Source organism: Bombyx mori, chromosome 21 (assembly GCF_030269925.1).
Source record: "Bombyx mori chromosome 21, ASM3026992v2".
Taxonomy (NCBI): Eukaryota; Metazoa; Arthropoda; class Insecta; order Lepidoptera; family Bombycidae; genus Bombyx; species Bombyx mori.
The window spans coordinates 7380429-7403702 of NC_085127.1; the positions used below are offsets into that span (position 1 = coordinate 7380429).

The 23274-nt window shown below is 36.8% G+C and overlaps 1 protein-coding gene across 2 annotated transcripts in view; it reads left to right on the plus strand.

Moving 5' to 3' along the window:
• Positions 1–14689, plus strand: part of LOC101740831 (uncharacterized) — a 260848-nt gene extending 246159 nt beyond the window's left edge. For both annotated transcript variants that reach the window (XM_021350224.3, XM_012693380.4), the window contains 5 exons: positions 87–513; positions 5913–7973; positions 8419–8560; positions 9072–9191; positions 10509–14689. In XM_021350224.3, coding sequence (XP_021205899.1) covers positions 87–513; positions 5913–7973; positions 8419–8560; positions 9072–9191; positions 10509–10695 — 2937 coding nt within the window. In that variant the 3' untranslated portion in view covers positions 10696–14689. The remainder of the gene's footprint in view (positions 1–86; positions 514–5912; positions 7974–8418; positions 8561–9071; positions 9192–10508) is intronic.
• Positions 14690–23274: the final 8585 nt, after the last annotated feature.

The window sequence follows — 23274 nt, forward strand, 5'->3', positions numbered from 1 at the left end:
TGCGTGCAGCCGGCTCCTTCGAATTATAAGACGTTGTCACGTCAAAAAAAAAAATTGTTCATCTAATTTGTTTTGTTATGTTGCAGGTCGAATTCATAGAAGCGTATTGCACACCACGCGACACAGCCCGGCGGTCGCCACAACGCAGCCGCCGCTCCCGAGAAACGCGTCGTTCGCCCGAAGCGGCCAGATGGCGCTACGAGTCGCGCAGATCCAACTACGACTTTGACAGTCGGCGTCCTTACGAATACGAAAGTCGGAGATATTACGGACGCGAGTTCGACGGTGATTCAGGGAGACGAGCCGAGTTCGACGCGGAGTCCGCTCGGCGCCGCGCGGACTACGAGTCGGCCAGACGTACGGACTTCGACTTATCCGCTCCTGGCGTGTCCAGACGGAGCCCAGAAAGCGCCCCAGAGGGCTCCGTAGAATCGCCTCCAGAACCAGCCCCATCTGCCCCGTTGAGGCACGAGAAGCAATCGAGACATAGGTCACAACAATATTACGAATCAGGTGAGTCTATAGAATTATTATTATTAAATGGAACTAGTGGTCACGCAGTAGTCGAAATTCGGATTTCGAAGTCGAACTTTGCTATGGTTCTATTGTCAAACACTATTATACTTCTATAATAAAATCAAAGATTTCGCCAAAACTAAACTAATAATATAAAGACAAACAATATTAATCTATTCTGAATTTGACCACAGACTTTAAACAATCACAAAAGTTTGACAACTGACAACACAAAAAGAGTATGTTTATATGAATATGTTGTGTCAAATGTGTGTAGTGTTCTTTTTATTGATTTAATGTATTTTTTATGCATAATTTAAAATAAAATTTAGCATTCTGCACTCTTTCTCTAAATTCTCTATAAGTGTGGGAAATTTCATACTCCTCGGTCCGTGCAATTTTCGTTACAGGGCTTACAAAGGTTTTGCTTCACGTATTAAATAAATTGAATTACAAAACTCATAAATTCAAAAATATAGCATTAAAACATACTTTTATGAAAGAAAATTTGATTTTGATATCATTGAGAAAGTTATTATTAGCCGATTTTGTATTTATAGATAGTGAGTTATCAACATTGGGTAAACTACATGATAAAAACTTTATCGATATTTTTGATAAGCGTAATCAAAATCAGCAAACAGATAGTTATTATAAAATACAATATCGTACACTTTGTAGATGCAACTTTTACCAATCTGTTCAATGAAGCGAAATATCATATTTCCGTTTATGTTGTAATAAGTTTGAAGTAATTTGCACATAACTAGCGGAATGTCTAAGTTTATTTCGCGCGCTCCGATTGGCAAAACATCCTGGCAATTTCGTAATGCAATTGAGTGAATAATTGAATTAATGTTTAACGTGATTCGTGTATAAGTCTTTTGAACCGCACATTTACCGTTCTGTATCATAGTTTTCAAGTATTATCCGCGTAATTAAATGAAAATATTAATGAACAAATACAGAGAAATGCTAGTAAATTTGTCTGTTTTTGACGTGACAACGTCTTATAATTCGATGGAGCCGGCTGCACGCCCGAAAAAACATGACTCATGCGGCGTTACCTCGCTCTGAGACGTATTTTCTTATGACGTTGTCACGTTCAACTATCGGCAGTAACCCAATTTTACAGACAACCAATTTTTTTTTAAACGAATTCTCTCTCTAGGAAATTTTCTTACTACTACTCCGTAAACATTGTTTATGATTCCGCAACGTTTCCCACACACAACCAGCTCTGAAGCGTAAGGATCGTGTCCTAGCTCATCTCTCGGGACGTTGAAACAAAAGCTCTATTCTTCCACTGAAACAATCACGCTTGAGTCTAGTTAAGCCATTGTGTACAGTGGTTGAAACATATCTATTCTACTTTTTAGTTTATTAAAACGAAAAAAAGAATGGTTCTTTGATTATTCGTTTCGACATAGGTCATCACAGATCCATGAAAATATTGTCATTTCTTACAATTTAATCTCTATATATAAAAATGAATTGCTGTTCGTTAGTCTCGCTAAAACTCGAGAACGGCTGGACCGATTTGGTTAATTTTGGTCTTGAATTATTTGTGGAAGTCCAGAGAAGGTTTAAAAGGTAGAAAAATATGAAAATGCTCGGAATTAAATAAAAATAACAATTTTGTTTTTCCTTTGATGTGTCCCCCGTCGGACGGAATCCTTTTGGTTGTTTTAAGTTTATTTTATACAAAAGTTTAGGTCTTTTATTTATTGATTGAGGCACTACGAAGTATGCCGGGTCAGCTAGTTTCAAATAAAAATTCAGCCCATACTTTTAATGTTGTTAGTGTGATAATAGCTCTAGATGTGCAGTCTTTTTCTTATTGCATAGATGGGCGGATGACCTCACATCCCACCTGGTGTTAAGGGGCTACCGGAGCCCGAAGACATCTACAACCGTCATCTAAATGCCACCAACCACATAGAGATATGAGTTCTAAGGTCTCAGTATAGTTACAACGGCTTCCCCGTCCTTCATACCGAAACGCATTACTGCTTCACGGCAGAAATAGGCAGGGTGGTGGTACCTGCCCGTGCGGACTTACAAAAGATTCTAACACTAGTAATTGCCAACGCAAATTATAATTTTGCGGGTTTGATTTTTTATTACACGATGTTATTCCTTCATCGTGGAAGTCGATCGTGAAAATTTGTCAAGTACGTATTTCATTAGAAAAATAGGTATCCGCCTGCGGGATTCGAACACCGTAGCATCGCTAGATACGAATGTACCGGACGTCTTATCCTTTAGGCCACAACGACTTAACTTAACGGTACGCAGTGATGGCTCTATCCTTGGAATTGCTGACGTCCATCACCGTCAGGCCGTATGCTCGTCTGCCTATAAGGTCAATGAAAACAAGATAAGCTCACGACACTCCTGGTTAAAGGGCCTTACAGGCAGCACAGCTTTTTTTTTCTTTTTTTTTTCCTACCTAAGCTGATGCTTTGAGAGGCTATTTCAGCGTAACCTTAACTAGTAGGTGAGCTCCCGGGGCTCAAACTGGAGTGATGCTAACACTGACCCTAGCAAAAGCAGTGCTTAGCAGAATCTACCACCGGACTGTGTCTATGGGTTAATTCGCTCGTCGAGCCCTTCGTCGCAAGCGACGGGTTCGACGGGGACGGTGACCGGAGGATCATCACAACGTCACCCACATTAAGACACCAGGTCAAAGTCCCAATTATTGTATGATGCAACGACTATTTTACTCTTCAAATCGAAACTGAGAATTGCTTCGCGATAGCAACAGACAGGCTGGAAGTACATGTTCAGAATATGCTCGCAGTGATTTGTACTGTTTTAATTAAACAGTTTGCCGGGATTACCTGTAAACAAAAATGAGAAGCCATCTATAATCCACAGGGGAGTCTTGTCACTGATACCGGATAGTATTGAAACAACAATGGCCAAGTTTTAATCAGGCCTATTGTCGTTTTTCCGCTCGTCTAGACTGAGAAAAATGTTCGCGATAATAACTGGGCTTTTGTGGTCCTACACTGAATAGCAAAGAAAAAAATAATAGTGAATCGGCACATTTCTTTAAAGTGATTCGTCTACGTCACCATTGTTCGACTCAACGGGTCGGAAATGAAAATATTGAACGTCATTTGTATAGATGTGAAATTATAACTGTACCTACTGCTCGTAGTTTTTGAAATTCGATCATAATTATTAATTTTACGAGTAATTATAAGTTTGAACATTACCATGGCTCTATTGTCGAAGATATATGCTATAGTCACAGTTTTCGCCAAGGCTACACTATAGACAAATAATATTAAAGACGAACAATATTAATCTATTTTCAATTTGACCACAGACTTTAACAATAAATAAAGAGTATATATGTGTGTGTGTGTGTCAAATACACGGTAGTGTGTGTGTAATATTTTTTCTATTGATTTAATGTATTTATTATGCATAATTAAAAAAAATTGCATTCGGCATTCCTTTTCTATATCCTCTATAAGTGTGGGAAATTTCATACTCCTCCGTCCGCCCAATTTTGGTAAAAAGGAGTAAAACATTATAGCTTCACGTATTAATATATAAATTACATTAAAATTTTACTTAGCGAAATATATTATCGCGAAGCATCAATTTGTTTCAATTGTTCACACTATTGTTTTTATGATTTATATGTTCAAACAAAAGCTTCTAAATCCAGTGAACAGCCAAATCAGTGAGCACACACAAGTCGATTACCTCAACCGTTTCACTGCCAATACGTTTCAGAAAGACATTTAACACGTTAATCGCGTCAATTTAACAAATTTAGAGTTGCGGGCAGAGGGCCATCCACGCGAAAAAGTAATTACGACACGTAATGACATGACTTACCCTCCAGTAGTAGTCCCGCTGTCGCTAATAGACAATCTGTCCGGTTTTGCGTCGTTTTGTTCGTGTGGTATCCACTGTAAATCAATTAGATGAAATTTTACAATTTTAATGTCTGTATTGTCCTTCAAAATGTATACATTGATAAAGGTGTCATCAGTTGCAATGATTTACCAACAATGCCACATTTAGATGACATTAATTTACATAAACAGACAAATAATAATTGTAACTAGACATGTTTTAACAAAACCCGACTTCGAATAGAAAAAAACAAGATATTCCAAAACAAATTAAAATACACTAAAAACAATAATAATCGAAATCGGTTGGTGTGATATTGAGTTGATTCAAATTTAAGACCTATATGGTTTTCTCATAGATACCATTATCAGAACTGAACTAAATTGAAATGGGACCACACGAGAAGCGTCAGCTTTCTAATAAAAAAAAACATCAAAATCGATTCACCCAGTCAAAAGCTATGAGGTAACAAATTAACAAAAAAAAGAAGCATGTAGTCGAATTGAGAACCTCCACCTTTTTTGAAGCCGGTTAATAATACGGCGAAATTCACAACGGCAACACAATTGAAACTAGAAACGATAGCATCGTATTATTTTATACGACAATAATAAAGAAGCCTTATTAACAACAAACAATGCTCCACGGAATAATCTAAATGAGCGCACAGAAAACGCGGAATTAAAACAAAAGCATACAACGTTCTTACGTAGGAAAACATTTCAAAAAGTTTATTATAGAGTAGCGTACATACAGAGCTTGGTATACGATTCGTTAGCTATTTCCCATCGTCGCAGCTCGAGGGTTTTAAATCCAGACTTTTATGTTCATGAAGTATTCACTGTGAGAGTTTTGTTGGCGTAATAGCAAAAAGATACTCATTAGGGTATTTTGTGTAAGTTCGGAATAGCATTAGCATCACATAGCATGTAGGGGTATTAACATTAAACAGATGAAAGTCGTTCTAGTCGATTGAAATGGAAATTCACATTTTTAATGCAAGACGAATATTTTATGTTTTAATATATTATTCAAATATTTTACGTTTTATGTTTCAACCTTCAATAAAATATTCAAGAATAAACAAAATGATAATGTTATTTGAATTGACCTCGTGAAATCATTGGGTAGATAAAGTTTCGCAAGTGGCCATCTATAGTTCGGATCTGTTTTAGATAGTAAATCAACGTATACGTTTTGTGTGAGTGATAAAATAATGTAGCCGAAAACACCACAGCATATCAGATTTTATTGACATTAATGTAATTTCTTTGAGTTGATTCTGCCGCTTCAGTTATAGTAAAAAGTACAATCGCAAGACCTCTTGAGCACGCTCTTCAGACAGCCGCAAAGTACAAGGAAAACTCTGGATCGGCGTCTGGCTCGTTAGCGACGGTAGCTTTCTTATGCCTTAATGCGCTAACATTTTAAAAATAATTGATAGTTAAAAAGAATACATCCTTTTCATGTTCTTGTTCGTTTAGGTATTTTAATATTTTTTCATGTTGTTATAGAATCATCATCAGACGATCGCTCGTCGACATCTGAAGACGAAGAAGACGACGATTTCGGAGAATTCGATCCTTTTGCGACAGCACCGTCGCTACATTCACCTGACAGTGGTCGGTCGGATCCACGATACGCCAACGCGCCGCGTAGAAATCCAAGTCCGTATTATTACGGTGATCTTTTTAAAACAGCCCCTCCGCCACCGGCACCGTCTGCGCCAACTGTTTCGTCTACTTCATCTTCACGAGGACCTCGTTACCGAAAATCGGCTAGCCTAGACGCTCCGCACGTTGCTCCGCGGCCAAATCTTCCTAAACGATTCTCAGTCGCTGAAGATGGATTTCGTGAGCTAGACCGATCCTCTTCTTCGTCAGGTGAGAGCGCGTGGATGCCGCCAAGGCGTCGCGGGCGCGACGCGGCCGGCTGCGCGTGCGCCGCGCCCGAAGATGTAGAGGAGCATCACGCTTCACGTAGCGTCTTTTACGTGCCGGCACCTCTGCCTCGCTGGCCGCAAGAAATGACCACCAGACAGATATACGAAACAGCTTTTGATTGCAAGATTGCGCGTTCTGATGATGATTTGGATGACTTCGACCGAGTCAGTAATCATCCTGCACTTTTGCAAGCTGAAGAACGAAAAATCATTTCTTCAGCATCTTCAGCGTTTGAGGCAGTTGAACGCAGTGAACCCGATTTCAAGGGTCGCCGTAAGGTGACGATGAAAACAGATAGCGTACGTCGTTCTAAAATCCCGACGATACGTCAAAAAAGGGAAAATGAAAACAATGCATGTGCCTTGTCAGAAGAACTGGAAAAAGTGCACATTGAAGGCGAAGAACGCGTCGCTTCAAACTCTCAATTGCCTCTGCGAGGTTACACACCATCACCACCATCCACGGCCCCCTTGCCAACAAAATTTCAACAAAAAGATGGCTCTGCAATGAATAGTATAAAAAGTGCACCCAACTTACCGCAGGCACAGCCAGCACATCCTCGCCTTAAAGATTTGAGATTGCCTGTTAAGTCACTGCGCGCTCGGGATACCCCGACAAGCAGTGACGCTAGTATGGATGTGAAAGGTTCAGTTTCAACTGAACTTGATATTGGACGTCTAAGGGATTCTAGTCGCGAGTCACGCGATGGCGATGATGAAAGAGCACAATCTAAAGACGGTATTTTTTTAGAGATTAAGGGCCGACCCACTTCCGATTCTGACACACCTGAAATGAATCGGTACACGGGGCCAAAGGGGGTCGGTCCTATAATGGAATTTAAGGGCAGGCCGGGCGTGATTCGCCCACGACGTAAATATTCTAGTACCGAAAGCATGGCCACTAGTAGCAGTGGCGGAAGCATGGAATCATTGCGCAGTAGCAATAGCGAAGGCGATAGAAGCAGTAGCAGTTCTGAAAGTCGTCATTCGTCTTCTTTAAGCTCTCACAGCTCAGATTCAGGCAATGTTCCGTTTTCGAAATCACATCACATGCAATTAGGGTTTGGGCATCACCATCCGGCTAAATTGAACATCTTGAGTCCCATTTCTGACAAGTCTTCACAGGAACCAGCATCTGAAACTTCCGATAACAATAAGAATAACAACTCCCAAAAGGTGTCACCCGAAGAAGGGGATACGGGCAATGCCACAATCCAAACAGCTGTTGAAATTATTGCCAAACCAAAACGTAGAGCGTTACAAAATCGCAATCTACTGAATCTCACATTCAGACATTCGGCTACTGGTGATGCTGAAATTCAAGGCTCTGACAGTGGTATTTCGATACATTCAAGAGAAGGTGTTGACTCCAGAAATGCGTTCATCAATTTTAAGAATAGCAACACTGGAGAAGAACGCAAGAATGATGATGTCGATCTATCTGATTTGCCGTTCGACATGCCGAAATTGAGGAGGAGACGAGCAGAAGCCGAAGCCGACTTAAGAACCTTGCCATTTGACATGCCAAAATTGCGTCGCAAATTACGGGGTCAATCTTTGCAACTCAATGATGAGTTTGGAGGAGGCATTTCTAATGCTTCATCTAGTCAAAGCGTCGAAGATTTAAACCAAGGTATGGATAATTTGTTTACTTAAAAACAATTCGATTTATTGTTTCTGAAATAAGATTAAGTCGAATACAATTACATGTCTATCTAAAAGAGAGTTACAGAAGGGTGTGTCGAGTCAAATCTTCAGATTTATCGAAATAGAGGCAAACGCTAAGGCATTATGCCGATTAAGACGTATGACTCTGGGTTGCACGCGAAATCCTCTGGTCTAACGCCCTCCAATATTTAATTTGCTTGAGTGCTTTTTGAGGAGAGTTTTGCCCTCCAAACGTTCGTAGCAATTTGTAAACGTTTGCTTCAGTTAAGCGTTCTCTTACTTCGAGGATGGCTTATCATGATTCTTTATAGAACTTGACATTTTCGTTTGTGTTACCTATTATTGACTTTGTTTCCTTCAAGTATCTATAGATTGTGATTGACAATGTATTATGTTTTTTTGGCTTTCAGGTAATAAGCTCAAATCGAGTTTGAAATTGAACTTTGATAGCGGCAGTGGCTCTAGTGGATCCAAAGGATTGCATTTGAATTTGGGGCCTATAGCACCGCCTCGAGATCTGGTTGATGCTACTCTTCCACTTGACCGTCAAGGGTACGTGTTTCCTGGTTCACTTTTAATCTATATTACATTGTCATAATGAAGTCGTCGTGGCCTAAAGGATAAGACGTCCGGTGCATTCGTGTCGAGCGATCCGATGTCGGTGTTCGAATTCCGCAGGCAAGCACCAATTTTCTAATGAAATACGTACTTAACAAATGCTCACGATTAACTTCCACGGTGAAGGAATAACATCGAGTAATAAAAATCAAACCCGCATAATTATAATTTGCGTAATTACTAGTGATAGGACGTCTCGTGAGTGCGCACGGGTAGGTACCACCACCCCGCCTATTTCTGCCGTGAAGCAGTAATGCATTTCGGCTTGAAGGGTGGGGCAGCCGTTGTAACTATACTTGAGACCTTAGAACTCATATCTCTATGTGGGCGGCGGCATTTACGTTGTAAATCTCTATGTGCTCCGGTAGCCGTGAGCTCGTCCACCCATCTAAGCCACAAATGAATAAAAATGGTTATTAATAATGTATTTCTTTTTGTTACCTAGGTGGTATCATGGGACGTTAGCGCGCGTTGAAGCCGAGAGTCTGCTGAGGGATGCCGACGAAGGCGCGTTTTTGGTCAGAAACAGTGAATCAGCGAAACACGATTATTCACTTAGCTTAAAGTAAGTTTACTAATATATTATTTTAGCTGTCTGAATATTCGAAGGACTCGATTTACTCAAAATGATTGGAACGCAAGTCGATTTTTATGTTAGATTTTCTTTAATACGTATTTTCATTTTTGGTTGCCGGACGATGGACGAATGAGCTTGAGACTTATCTTGTGTTGTTAAGTCGTTACCGGAGCCTAAATATATCACGAGGAGAATGTCGCCCTGAGTCATAAGAGCGAAATGAAAGGGCGACGATTTGTATAAAGGCTGCTCATATTTTAAACCGAAATGCATAGCTTACGATCGAAATAGGCGGGTAGTAAAAGCAGTACCTAGACGGGTGCACCAACAACTTTACCACCACGCAAAATATATAAATACTACGTGTTTAATTTTTGGTTCACAAACAAACACGTTCTATAACTTTTTTACTTCAAACTAGTTGTAGGTACCCCGGTAGTCGAAATTCCACTATAATTATTTTGAAATTATAGTTTGAATATTATTATTGGTTCTATTGTGAAATACTACGAGTATATACTTCTATAATCACAGATTTCGCCAAGGCTACACTATAGACAAATAATATTGAAGACAAAAAAATATTAATCTATTCTCAATTTTATTTGTTACGACTTTAACAATAAACAAAAGAGTACATATATATGCGTGCGTTTGTCAAATACATGGTAGTGTGCGTAATGTTTTTTCTATTGATTTAATGTATTTATTATGTATAATTAACATTCTGCGCTCCTTCTCAATATTCTCTATAAGTGTGGAAAATTTCATACTCCGTCCGCGCAATTTCCGTAAAAGCGGTACAAAGTTTTCGCTTCACGTATACAACGTGTTACAAAATACCCCGTAAAAAATAAAATTAATCATCATTTATTATCTTTATAATTTATTATCATTATACTCAAGTACTCACGTACTGGCATCCAAAAATGTCAAGTTGAAAAAAAAATATGAATTTCAAATCTTTTAATACTTTTGTCGTCCCGCGAATTAAGTAGAAACGCAGGTATGTTCTGCGTAGTAGCTTACTCTTTAATTTTACTGAAATATGGATTGCACATCAGTGAAAATAATAATAAAAAAAATTTTAAATTTTTTGTGGTATGTTATACAGCGTTACTGCGGTTCTTAGATATTGTGAATGGACTCATTATAAGGCCCCATTTAAGCTCCTTTCGACTTTACGGGTAGTTTTGTAACACCCTGTATAGATCAATCATTTACAAACTTCAAACAACTTCAAATTTAGAATATAGTTTTATGATTCCGCCTGCAATGTTTTAACCAATCACCGGTCGTTTTCAGGTCAACGCGCGGTTTCATGCATATGCGTATCTGCCGAGGTGCCGAAGGCTACACATTGGGCGGTGCTTCTACCGCTTTTCCTTCGGTGCCGGCTCTGATGAGGCATTACGTCACGGCCCAAAGACTCCCCGTGAGAGGAGCAGAACACATGGCACTGTCTACACCCCTGCCCGCTGTCCTGCTTTGAATATACCCAATAAATTATATTGGGATGGATTCGGAGCGCCCCGAACGATGGCCAGAGGGCCTAGAACGTTCGACGCCAAGGTGTAAATAGTCGATCAAAGACGATGACAGCACAATTGTGAGGGAGCTATTTATTTAACTTTAGAATTAGATTCCAGTAAAAGAATACCAAAGAATTACCTTAGGATATGTCTCGGCATAGTCGCCAATAAAACATCATAACTTCATCGTAATCGCTCATCGTAGAACTTATTTAAGCTAGTCGATATCACAGCTAATTATGTAACGTGACCTTTTTTTATTCGCACGTAATCCTCCTGTATTTACATATATGTAATTTTGTATCTCGCTTCATGTTATAACTGATTGTTTAGCTTAGAAAAAAAATATATATCGATAAAACTTGATTAGTCAGTGGTATCGAATTATCGTGCGTATCTATCTCTCTTAGTTCATTTAGATCGATTGACGTAAAAGATATAATCAATAGTGATTAACCTTATGTTCGGCACCTGTACTTATTAAAACCGGTGAGTCATTAAAGTTACAAAATAATATTATTGCTTTCCGTGATAATTGCACGGATACATTTCGGAACGGACCAATCAATGGATTACGAAAAATTCAAAAAAATCATTATCTAAATTTTAAAGGCAGCTAGTCCGTTATCATACTTAATTAAAATTATCAACAAACAATAATTTGTGTTTGTAATAGAGCCGTTATCAGAATTTATGGAAACATACCGAAATAGTTCCTTTAAATAATGAATTGTATTTCGACGATGACAATGTAGATTTGATTAAACTGGTTCGCACAGAGAATTTCAAACAGCAACCATTACTTGTAGTATATTTGTTTTTCCGCGATTAATATCATGAATGATTTGAAAATTATCTAAAAAAATATATATATCGAATTGCTAATAACATTAAAATGTATTCTCACACTTTGACACGTCAACATAATTCTTTTAATTGCGCAAATCACCTTACGTTTTACACGTGGAATTATATATACGTATTATTATATGTAGTATCATCATCCATGTTGCGCAAATTGCCGCTAACCGTTTAATTGGTCCAAGTTTGTCTGCTTAACATCTAAAAGAGATACATGATGAAATTGACTACCCGAAAACTAGGATCGTCTTAAAAAAAATTCTAGAAAAATACACTTAAGATAACTCTTAAGATAACAATAACAAACTTAATATGTGTGTTTTGGATGCTGCTATTTTAAAATTAGAGAGAACCTATAATCTAACTACGATTAAGATAATTTACAAATAGACATTGCAAATTGTCATAGATTACATATAAATAACAATATAAAGGATTTAAAATAGTAACTTTAAAAGTTAGAAATTAGGTTACACAAATCGACACCGCTGTCTCAAATGTGACGAAGCAATTTCCGTCAGAAAATTGATAACGCAGAGAATATTCTCATTGTGTTTTAATTAAGACGCCTACAAGATTTATTACGTTCGTAAATGACTTAGGTCAGTAATATATTATTAAGCTTCATTACAATTTTATCTGTAGCCCGAGCGATGGTTCATTGCTAAGTTTTTACACTATCTTTTGTATAACCATGTGATTATATGATATCTGAAATTAATCTTTATAATAATAAATTCAAGTATTTCTTACCTTATACTCGTAGCGATTGAAGAGGTAGAATTCATACCAGAAAAATGAATATTAAATAGATAAGAAATGTATGTTTCCTTCGTTACTAAACATGTGCGGCTAATGCCAGCAATTACAGTAATAAAAATAGCGGGAGAGATTTCGTATGGTGTTCATATCTATTTTGCGACCACGATCAATATATACGCGAGTCGGTAATACGAATGTGAGCAAAGTAATGCTATCCACGTAAACGTGTTTGTGTAAACTTATTCGACCGACACATTTTATGGGATCTTAATATAGTTTATCGGCTTCACTGTAATCGTTTCGCGAAGCATAAGTGAGTCGTCTATTATCAAAGGTGGCAATCTGTGCATTTGGACAAAAAAATGTTATTGATATGTCAATACAGATTGATTTGAATATAATCGTCTCCTTCAAAGAATACGGTTCAAAACCTGCATTAAATAAAGGTTAATACTGAACCTGTTATTTATCTAAGATGTCGTTCAGAAGAGTTTTGTGACTGCCAATGGAATACAAAGTCAATAATTCGTTTTTCTGATTTACCAATAATTGTCCAAAAGTCACATTGCCGGTTTTGATAACAGTCGACTCAAGTATTCACTCAGCATGAGAGGTTTCTGAACCGGTAGCACGTAAAATAATAAATATAGCACGTGTTATGTCAGTTCACAACGATTTATTTATGTTTTGTTAATTTTAGATATAAGTAGGATTAGTATTCATGGGGCCCTCGGTAGGTTTTTCGATTATCATTAATATCAACATAAAACACTAGAAATGCTATAATAATATTACAAAACAAAATAGTGCGGTGCATTAAATTAATGATTACTAATATTAATCTGAAAAATAGCATGCTTATTAACGAATGCTATTTTATAAAAGGAGAATGTTGTTTGGTATCCGTTTTAGTTTTAAAGCACATAATCCTGTGAACAAATTGACAAGTAAGTCATGGTACACTCTTAAACGTAATATTGCTGATGCACTGTAAGGGTTTTATGTTGATTTCATTATTTAACTCATAATAATTTAGATACAACGATCTAGTTATAGTATTTACTTTATGCAGCAGCTATGTAGGTTTCGATACATAGTGCTTATATAAAGATTTGGTTTGTGTATTTATTTAAAACGATAATCTTTTGACAATGTAACGATGTGTACTTAATTAAGTTAATTTTTGGGATATTAAATAGACGAAGACGTTATTATTTTTTGTTCATTTAACTGTTACATTTATAAAGCTACATCACTATGTATAGGAAACCTTTAGAATTATTTCTGTGATTTTGTGTTTGTTACAATGAAAGCCAAAAAAATGTGTATCTTTTAAACATTTATTAATCGTATTTATTGTGTATTGAATTAGCGATTGAAGTAACTTATAATATCAAATGTGTATTTTTTTTTCTCTTATGTAATAATATAAGCGATCTCAAATGTAACTTCCTCTTAATCAGTTACCTTAGATATAATTTTAATTTTATGTACCTGAAATTTTTTGAAAACGTGTTTATTGAAACTTTTAAATTGCGTTAAAACATATTATGTTAATTTAAGCTTAGAAGTTAAAAGTTTTCATGTATAGCGTTTAGATTTTAATAGTAACGAGCTATATCTCGTATGAATGTGTGTGTTATCAGTATGCAACCACCGCAGAGCAGCTTTTGCAGACTAATTTTTAATATAATTGAGTCGTCTATTATCAAAGGCGGCAATCTGTACATTTGGACAAAAATTTTTTATTGATATGTCAATACAGATTTATTTGAATATAATCGTCTCCTTCAAAGAATACGGTTCAAAACCTGCATTAAATAAAGGTTAATAGTTAACCTGTTATTTATCTAAGATGTCGTTCCGAAGAGTTTTGTGACTGCCAATGGAATACAAAGTCAATAATTCGTTTTTCTGATTTACCAATCATTGTCCAAAAGTCAGATTGCCGCCTTTGATAATAGTCGACTCAATTACCGTTTTAGTGATTGCGTTTTACTTGAGTGAGACAAGTTTCGGGTCCACGATCACGCCAATACGCGATTTTTGAACGCTATTCGCGTAAACGTTATAAGCTTTTATTTGTTCTCACTCATGTAACATTAGTAGAGTAACAATTTATGTAGTGATGCGTAATGAAACGTAGAATAATGATTATTGGATACGTTATTAATTGGATGTTACGGAAATCTGTGTCAAAATTTTTCAAAAGTGTAGTAGGTCCGGATCAGAAATTAGGTAAAAATTTTATAGCTTTTAGTAGTTATAAACCAATGTAATTTGAAGGTGTAGTTTTGAAATTGATGAATAAATAAATTCAATAAAAATAAATTATTTTTAAATTTTACCCTCCCGTATTGTTTGAACCATTTTTTTTTTCTTTTTTTTTTACTTTACTATCGCATACATGAATGAACGACAGATCCAGTTGGTATTATGCAGTTATAGGAACTAAGATACATCAGACACTCGCTTTGAGACATGAGGTGGGAACTATCAAAAGTATTTTTGTACCTGTTTTTTCCGTACCTATTTGTTGGTAGCTTAAGGGGCTATTTCAGATATGCCGGACGGGTAAGTGAGTCACGCGATCAACCTGAGAGAATTTGCTAACACTAGCCCTAGTAAGAGCCGTGCTTCGCAGAATCTACCACTAGATCGGAAACGCGACCCACTGAGAAGATCCGGCGAGAAACGCTCTGTAGATGAACACATTCGTTTCTGGTTCCTGGAGGCGCTCAGCTCCCGCGCCGCGTTTTTTTTTTTTAAAGCCCATAGAAATCTACAAAGTAAATGCGCCACCCACCTTGAGATATAAGTTCTAAGGTCTCAAAGAATAGTTACAACGGCTGCCCCACCCTACAAAACGAAACGCATTACTGCTTCACGGCAGAAATAGGTAGAGTGGTGGTACCTACCCGCGCGGACTCACAAGAGGTCCTACCACCAGTAATTACGCAAATTATAATTTTGCGGGTTTGATTTTTATTACACGATGTTATTCCTTCAGCGTGGAAGTAAATCGTGAACATTTGTTGAGTACGTATTTCATTAGAAAAATTGGTACCCGCCTGCGGGATTCGAACACCGGTGCATCGCTCAACACGAATGCACCTTATCTTACCCTTTAGGCCACGACGACTTCAATGCTATTAGTTTATATTAGTTTTGCCATGTTAATAGGAGGTTGACTAATGGTGGTCGTACATGACAGTATAATAAATGTCTCAATTTATTTAGATTATGCTTTTAAAGAAAAGAAAAAATGATTTGTATCGAGTGATACGTCAAATTCTAAATCGTGTGCCACGTATCACTAATTAAAAAAAAAAAAGCTGTAACTACCCCTAGCACGTGTTCTGGAATGATTCCATTATCAAAAATAAACATCTCCAAACTAAATTTAGTTAATTTTGTGCTACTATTTAATTTTAATATAGCCGAAAAACAGTATCACGTTTCAAGAAAAACTCAGTTGCTGTACTAAATCTAAATGCTTTGGCCTGAGACTTAGACCTTAAGTATGTTTCAAGGTGTTATTCATAAGTCTTCGGTAGTCATATTAAGTAAGTAAGTTAAGAAGTAAGTTAATCAAATATAAGACTGCTGATCTAGCAATATATTTTTTATAGTGTAGGCCGGATCCCGCAAACAACACAATATGAATCCCATCCCACTATCCGTCCAGAGACATGAAATCGATGTTCGCTGTCTTATCCGTGCGGGTTTACTTAATGCAGCAAGTGCTTAGGATAGCGAGGGATATATATTAAAGAGATAGGCAAATACATTTTCAGGTCATGTAGTAGTTACTTTAAACATACACAGCTCGAAACGTGAAAAAATTTTTCTAGCTGCCATCTATTGTTAAGGGTTTAAAAAGAAACCGGAAAAGTGACATCTGTATATCTTTTCTGACAAATTATAACAAATTTTCTAATAGTTCTACAGTTATCTGCTAGGTGGCGCTCGAAATAAGTTTAAAATAATAATAATAATAACGAAATAAGTTTAAAATAGATCAATTCATGATATTAATAACTTTCGATTTTTTATTTATTTATTATACTTAGTCTGGCCACAAATACTGTTACAATTAAAAATAAAAAAAAATATTGAAATTAACATTTATTACTTTTACAGTGTGTTAGTTTAATACATAAATATAAAATAATTTAAAGTATAAAAAGCTTATTCGAAGTGGTCTCCATTGGCTGCAATACAGTCCTTTAAACGTTGAGGTCAGCTATCAATAGAAGCACGCACTCTTTCCATGGGAAAAATTTTCACTGCCAATCGTACGGATTGTTTTAGGGACTCCAAATTATCATGGCGTTTAGAGCAAGCCGTACTCTCTAAAACTGACCATAAATCATAATCCAGCGGATTAAGATCGGGACTAGACGACGGCCAGTCTTCAGCTCTGATGAAGTCCGAAACGTTCGTTTCCAACCAAGACTGCGTAGACCGAGCTTTATGACCTGGCGCCGAGTCTTGCTGGAAGGACAATTCTTGATTATTGAACATGGTGTTGTTAAGGGGCTTCACTACCTTCTCAAGAATTGTATCTTGATACACTTGTGCCGATGCTTTGATACCTTTTCACAAAAGTATGGCCCAATCACTCCTTCATAGCTAATACCCCACCAAACCATCACTGAAGTCGGATAGTGCCCACGTTGCACTCTGTCGACTAATTGGGAAGCTTCCTTAGAGCTTTGAGCATAAATACAGTCATTTTGTTTGTGAAAATGTTGCTCAATTGTAAAAAAAATCTCATCCGTAAACAAAATTTTTCTATGACCTTCCTTTGCGTACCGCTTTAGTAGTTGTTTCGATTTTACCAACCTATTCTCTTTTAAATTATCAGTTAAGAAATGACCAGTACGTCTCTTATAGGCTGCAAGTCCTAAGTCATCTTTTAAAATACGCGACATGGTTCTAGGTGCTATCTTCATCTCCCGAGATAAAATCTTTTGCTTTCGGACAGGATTTCTTCGAATTCTTTCCCTTACTGCTTTGACCACCTTTTTCGTACGAACGCTACGTGGACGGCCAGATCTTTTTCTTTCACAAACAGAGGAGGTCTCTTTGCACCTATTAATAGCCCGGTACACAAACATTTTACTAATACCAAGCGATTGGAGAGTTTAAAAATTGCATTTGGCTCCATACCTACTTTGTGTAATGCAATCACAGCGATTCGGTTCTCTTTATCACCCCACTCCATTTTAATATTGCAAAATATTGTACAATGTATTAGCGCCAAAATGTGAAAACTCAATGAGCAATCATATAAAAATGACAGATTCCAAATTCAAATGTAATATTTTGTTTATTTTTAATTGTAACAGTATTTATGGCCAGACTAAGTATAATGTTTAATTCACTGTTAAGGACAATCCAAATGTTCAAGATATTCAACGTAAAAGTTAATATCAAAGAACTGTACTATTTTTAAGGCTATTCACTGCGCGGAGGACAGAAGTGAATGGAGGAACATGAACATAGTCCTAAGAAAAGTGGTCAGTAAAGGTCACGACCCTCAGAACTGAGGAATACGACGCACGGAGGAGGTTTTTAAGGCATTTTATATATGGCATTTTACGTTACGTTGTCCAAACAATCTAATGTGCGTATGTTATAAAATGTTTACAGAGTGTTCCGGTGGTAACACTGACAACCCAACTGAAAGTATTTCATCGGAGTTACTAACATCCTAATCGCAATCCACGGTGTGCCTACAATCGTGACGTCAGCATGAAATTGAAATGATTTGCATCTAAATTAGAAAATCGGATGCAAGTAGATATTCTAGTGGTTTGTCTTTAGTGCAGAGATTGAAGTCGTCGTGGTCTATAAGACGCCCGATGCATTCGTATCAAGCGATGTAACAAATCCCGCAGGCAGATCAGTGGTGTTTTTCTAATGAAAATATAGTTAGCAAATGTAAACTACTTATCACCAGTTGGGCCGTGAGCTCGTACCTACTCGTATAAGCAAAAAAAAAAGGACCCCTGAGAAATTGTACTTATGCCATAAGTTTGTTTGAAATAAACATTATAATATGGGAAATCTTGAATATGGGAAACTAAACTTTATAAATTAAAGTAATTGTAATACATTTACCAATATTTGCTTGAGGTTTCATATAAGTATAGACATACCAAATCAAATTTGTAACATAAAACTATAATAGTGCCTACCTACTCCGCGCTGTAGCTTTTATTTTAACATTCTTAAGCCATTACCCAACACGGCCATTAGTTACTGCTAAAAGGTTCGAATCATTTGTTTCAATTGATCTTCCTTAACTTCGACAGCGAACTTCGTAAAAAATATCTATACTTTTAGAAGTAGGTAAGTGAGGTCAAACCGAAACTGAATCTTAAGATTGCGCGACTTCGCTGATTGGTAGGTACTACAACCTATTCCTGTCGTGAAGAAGTCATGTGTTCCGATTTTAGTCCCTCTAAAATACAATTGTGATTTCGACCTAGTCTCTTAAGCTCTTGGTGGGTGGCGGCATTCGTTGCTTAAGCATTTCTGATGCTGACGGTGTAGCAGTTTCATTTAACACCAGGTAGGTGGGTAAACTCATTCCACGTCATTTCGGATACTCTCGATCCACTAACAGTGCTTTTAGGTAACTCAAGCACCGGTCATCGTTCTCGTCGAAAGCCGTCGCTTGCGACGAAGGGCTCGACGAGTAAATTAACCCACAGGCACAGCCCACTGAGTTTCTCGCCGGATCTTCTCAGTGAGTCGCGTTTCCGATCCAGTGGTAGATTCTGCGAAGCACGGCTCTTGCTAGGGTTCGTGTTAGCAACGTCGTCAGGTTTGAGCCCCGTGAGCTTACCTACTAGTTAAGGTTACGCTGAAATAGCCTCTCAAGAGTATCAGCATATATAGAAAAAAAAAACTCAGTCATCAATCATGTGCACTAAAATAAAAAGTATATTTATGAATTTTTCGAAACTCGAATCTACAACAATACGATAGTTTTTACTCACAATGAGTTATATAGTTTATTATGAAAGTACGTCACACGGCTTGTTCAATTTTTTTAAATTTGGTTTCTATTTTAATTATATTCTTTGAAGGTGGAATATGTTATTGTTTTGATTGTCGAATAAGCTTTATCCAGCGAAAAGTAAGACTAATGAGAGTTATCAAATGTAAGTTCATTATATCTGAATGCTGGAAATTCTTAACTCCACGAGAAAAACATTACAAGGTTTACGTGCAGAATAGCATTTATCATCTCAGAAAGTGATTTCTTTCCTCTTTTTTCCCAACCAAAGCCACTGCTATCCTTCGAGAAACAAAAAAAAAAGTGTGCTAATAAAGCGCGTAACATTATTTAAACGAATTTCAATTAAGAAATTTACAAATCCTATTGTACAAAACCTGCGATAGCGAATGCCGGAATCAGATACCTATCATATTTTACAAAAAACACAATGTGAGGATTAATTTTGTAGTCGTCGTGGCCTAAAGGATAAGACGTTCGGTGCATTCGTGTTGAGCGATGCACCGGTGTTCGAATCCCGCAAGTGACTCAACGATTGGACATGGAAGTGACTCAACGATTGGACATGGATATACATATGAGAATTAATTATTCTGCATTGTATTCGTAACTGCGTATTAAAATTGTGTAATTAGTATTGTCTAATCGTTTCTTAGTGCAGATTAGAATTTCAAACAATGATGTTGTAAACAGGTCTTAATATATTGGGACGCTCAAGACTAAAATATACAGATTTCGTGTTAAGAAACTGCGTTCAAAGGTCAAGCCAACAACCACAGCTATGGCTCGTGCAATTAATGCAATTAACATGCAGTGAAGTCGCCGTGGTCTAAAAGATAAGACGTCCGGTGCATTCGTGTTGAGCGATGCACCGGTGTTCGAATCCCGCAAGCGGGTACCAATTTTTCTAATTAAATACGTACTCAACAAATGTTCACGATTGACTTCCACGGTGAAGGAATAACATCATGTAATAAAAATGAAACCCGCAAAATTATAATTTGCATAATTACTGGTGGTAGGACCTCTTGTGAGTCCCCGCGGGTGGGTACCACCACCCTGCCTATTTCTGCCGTGAAGCGGTAATGCGTTTCGGTTTGAAGGGTGCGGCAGCCGTTGTAATATACTTGAGACTTTAGAACTTATATCTCAGGGTGGGTGGCGCATTTGCGTTGTGGATGTCTATGGGCTCCAATAACCACTTAACACCAGGTGGGCTTTGCAGGCCACGCCCAGCTTGCGCACGTCCACCCAAAAAAACAATATATGTATATATATTTTTTATTCAATAATCGAAATACGATCATAAAATGATGATGGTCGAATTTGGATTATTCAATTTATCTTTTACTTTAATATAGAAGCCTAAAAAAATATTTTAAGGCACATTTTCAAACTAAGATTTAAAAATATTAAAAACATTTTTACCAATTCGTCGAATTACAGGTCGGTGAAGTCGGTGCTATAAAAAAAACCGTGCACCCTGGTTGACATGGTTCCTTTTGTAGTGATTTGAAACCAAAAAAATTGAGAAATTCTCAATCAAAAAATAATAATTCACAAAATGGCGGCAACATGAAAATTCAAAAGTGCACAAAAATTTAAATTTTCTCAAATCCAAAGCCGACTCGATAGAGAGAGATACATAAAAAATATTTGCACCAAATTTCAAAGGAATCGGTGGAGTAGAACTTAAGATATCATGACAGCCACTTCAAAAAAAGTAGTTACGAGAAAAACTCGCTTGAAGTTTGAGAAACAATTCCAATAGAAGAGCTCTTATAATAATATTTAATACTTTATAATTCTTTTCGTGAATGAACAGGAATATATTGGGTTGGGCCTAAAATAAATATAATGATAATAATATAATTTAGTGATCATGTTTCATTATAACGAAAAATCAGCAAAACGTTATACACAATAAGGTTTTCCTTTTAATAATGAGTTTCCGAGCCTGATACGAACGATTTTATTTAGCTTGCTGTGTAAACTTGTTCGGGCAGACAAACACCATCTCGTCATCGAATGTTTGTATTGCTTTCATTCGGAAAATTCTACACTTTCCGTACACAGATTATACGATTAATTTCTGTTTTCATTTCATCATAGATATAAAATTATTTGTTTGACTTTTGTTCGGTTAAAATGTAATCTTAAGTGATACTTTTTATTTATTTATTTTATTGCTTGTGGTTACTGAAGCCCATAGAAATTTACGACGTAAATACGCCATCCACCTTGAGATATAACTTCTAAGGTCTCAAGTATTGTTACAACGGCTGCCCCACCCTTCAAACCGAAAGGCATGGTATTTTGTGAGCTTATCTTTGTTGGCAGATGAGAACCTCCTCATGTTGAGTAGTCACCGTCGCTAATTGACGTCAGTAGTGGCAGGGCCGCAGTCAAGCTGCTGTCAGCCCTAAACAGGTCATTACGGATCCTCCCGATCCATTATTGTTGCTTTTAGGTACTTCAAGCATCGATCACCGTCCTCGCCGAACCCGTCGCTTGCAACGAAGGTCTCGGCGAGTAAATTAACCTATAGACACAGCCCACTGAGTTTCTCGCCGGATCTTCTCAGTGGGTCGCGTTTCCGATCCGGTGGTAGATTCTGCGAAACACTGTTGCTAGGGCCAGTGTTAGCGACACCTCCGATTTAAACCCAGAGAGTTCACCTACACGCTAGGGTAACGCTGATATAGGCTCTCAAGGCTTAGGTAAGAACAAAAAGCTTTTACCTACCGCTTAGTATATGTTAGTTACTCATTCCAGAGCCATTTAGTTAATTATATTTTTAAAGACATCCATGATAATGAACCGTCTAAAGATTTTTGTTTTCGAAGAGACTGGAACAAAATGTTTTAATAAATTTAAAACACGCTGCGGTATTCCTGTAAAATAGCAAGTAATATGTGATTTGGGTGTGTTTATGTGAAATTCTGTTTGTAGTTTCTCTGTAACTATATTGGTATGTTAACCGGCAACTAGTAAAGTTTGCAATATGCAATTTCTAAAATTATATAATGAACATTTTCGGTTTTGTGAGTAATTATTAATTTGACAATTTCTCCAAAAGGAGGCTCGAAACTGTTTTTAATACGCTTTTGTTAAACTTCAGACGTATGTATGTTAGTATGTAACGGAATCTTTGAACATGATTTTGACCCCCTTCAAAACGTCGGACTAACTCGAAATTTGGTAGACTTATTAAGGACCGATGACAATTCAATATTAAAAAAACAAAAATTGAAAAGAACAAAAAATGAAAAAATTGAAATTCAACAAAAAAATGAAAAATAAATAATAGTATAAAAAACTAACAAAATACGCTTTTATAGGAAATCCAACTAAAAAATTTATTAAAATTATAAAAATTATAAAAAATTTATTTAAATTATAAATTTTTTAGTTGGATTTCCTATAAAAGCGTATTTTGTTAGGTTTTTTAAACTATTATTAACTTTAAACTATTATGATTTATGAAATAATCGATTCACAAAAATTGTTCCAATTTATTACTTTGAGAATAAAAAGTCGCAAGCTCGTACCAGTGTTTACCTGGCACACAAAACAAGTTAACTCTGAAATGAGTTCACATATACATACTTTGAGTTTAAATCGTGACAGATATCTAGTGATTATGAGCTGTCTGTTACAACAACTGGTAAACTACAAAACGACACGCGACGATTAAAAAAGTAGTTATTGATTGAGTTGTTAGGTTGTATTATTTTAATGTTAGCTTGAATCATGTTCACAGGTCGTTTGATCAAGAATAATGTGCGTATTTTTTAGCATAAAGTTTTATATCACACTTAGTGTGTTATAAAACTTAATGCTGCTGGACCACTAGTGTAGTGGTCCCGCAGTAGTCGAAATT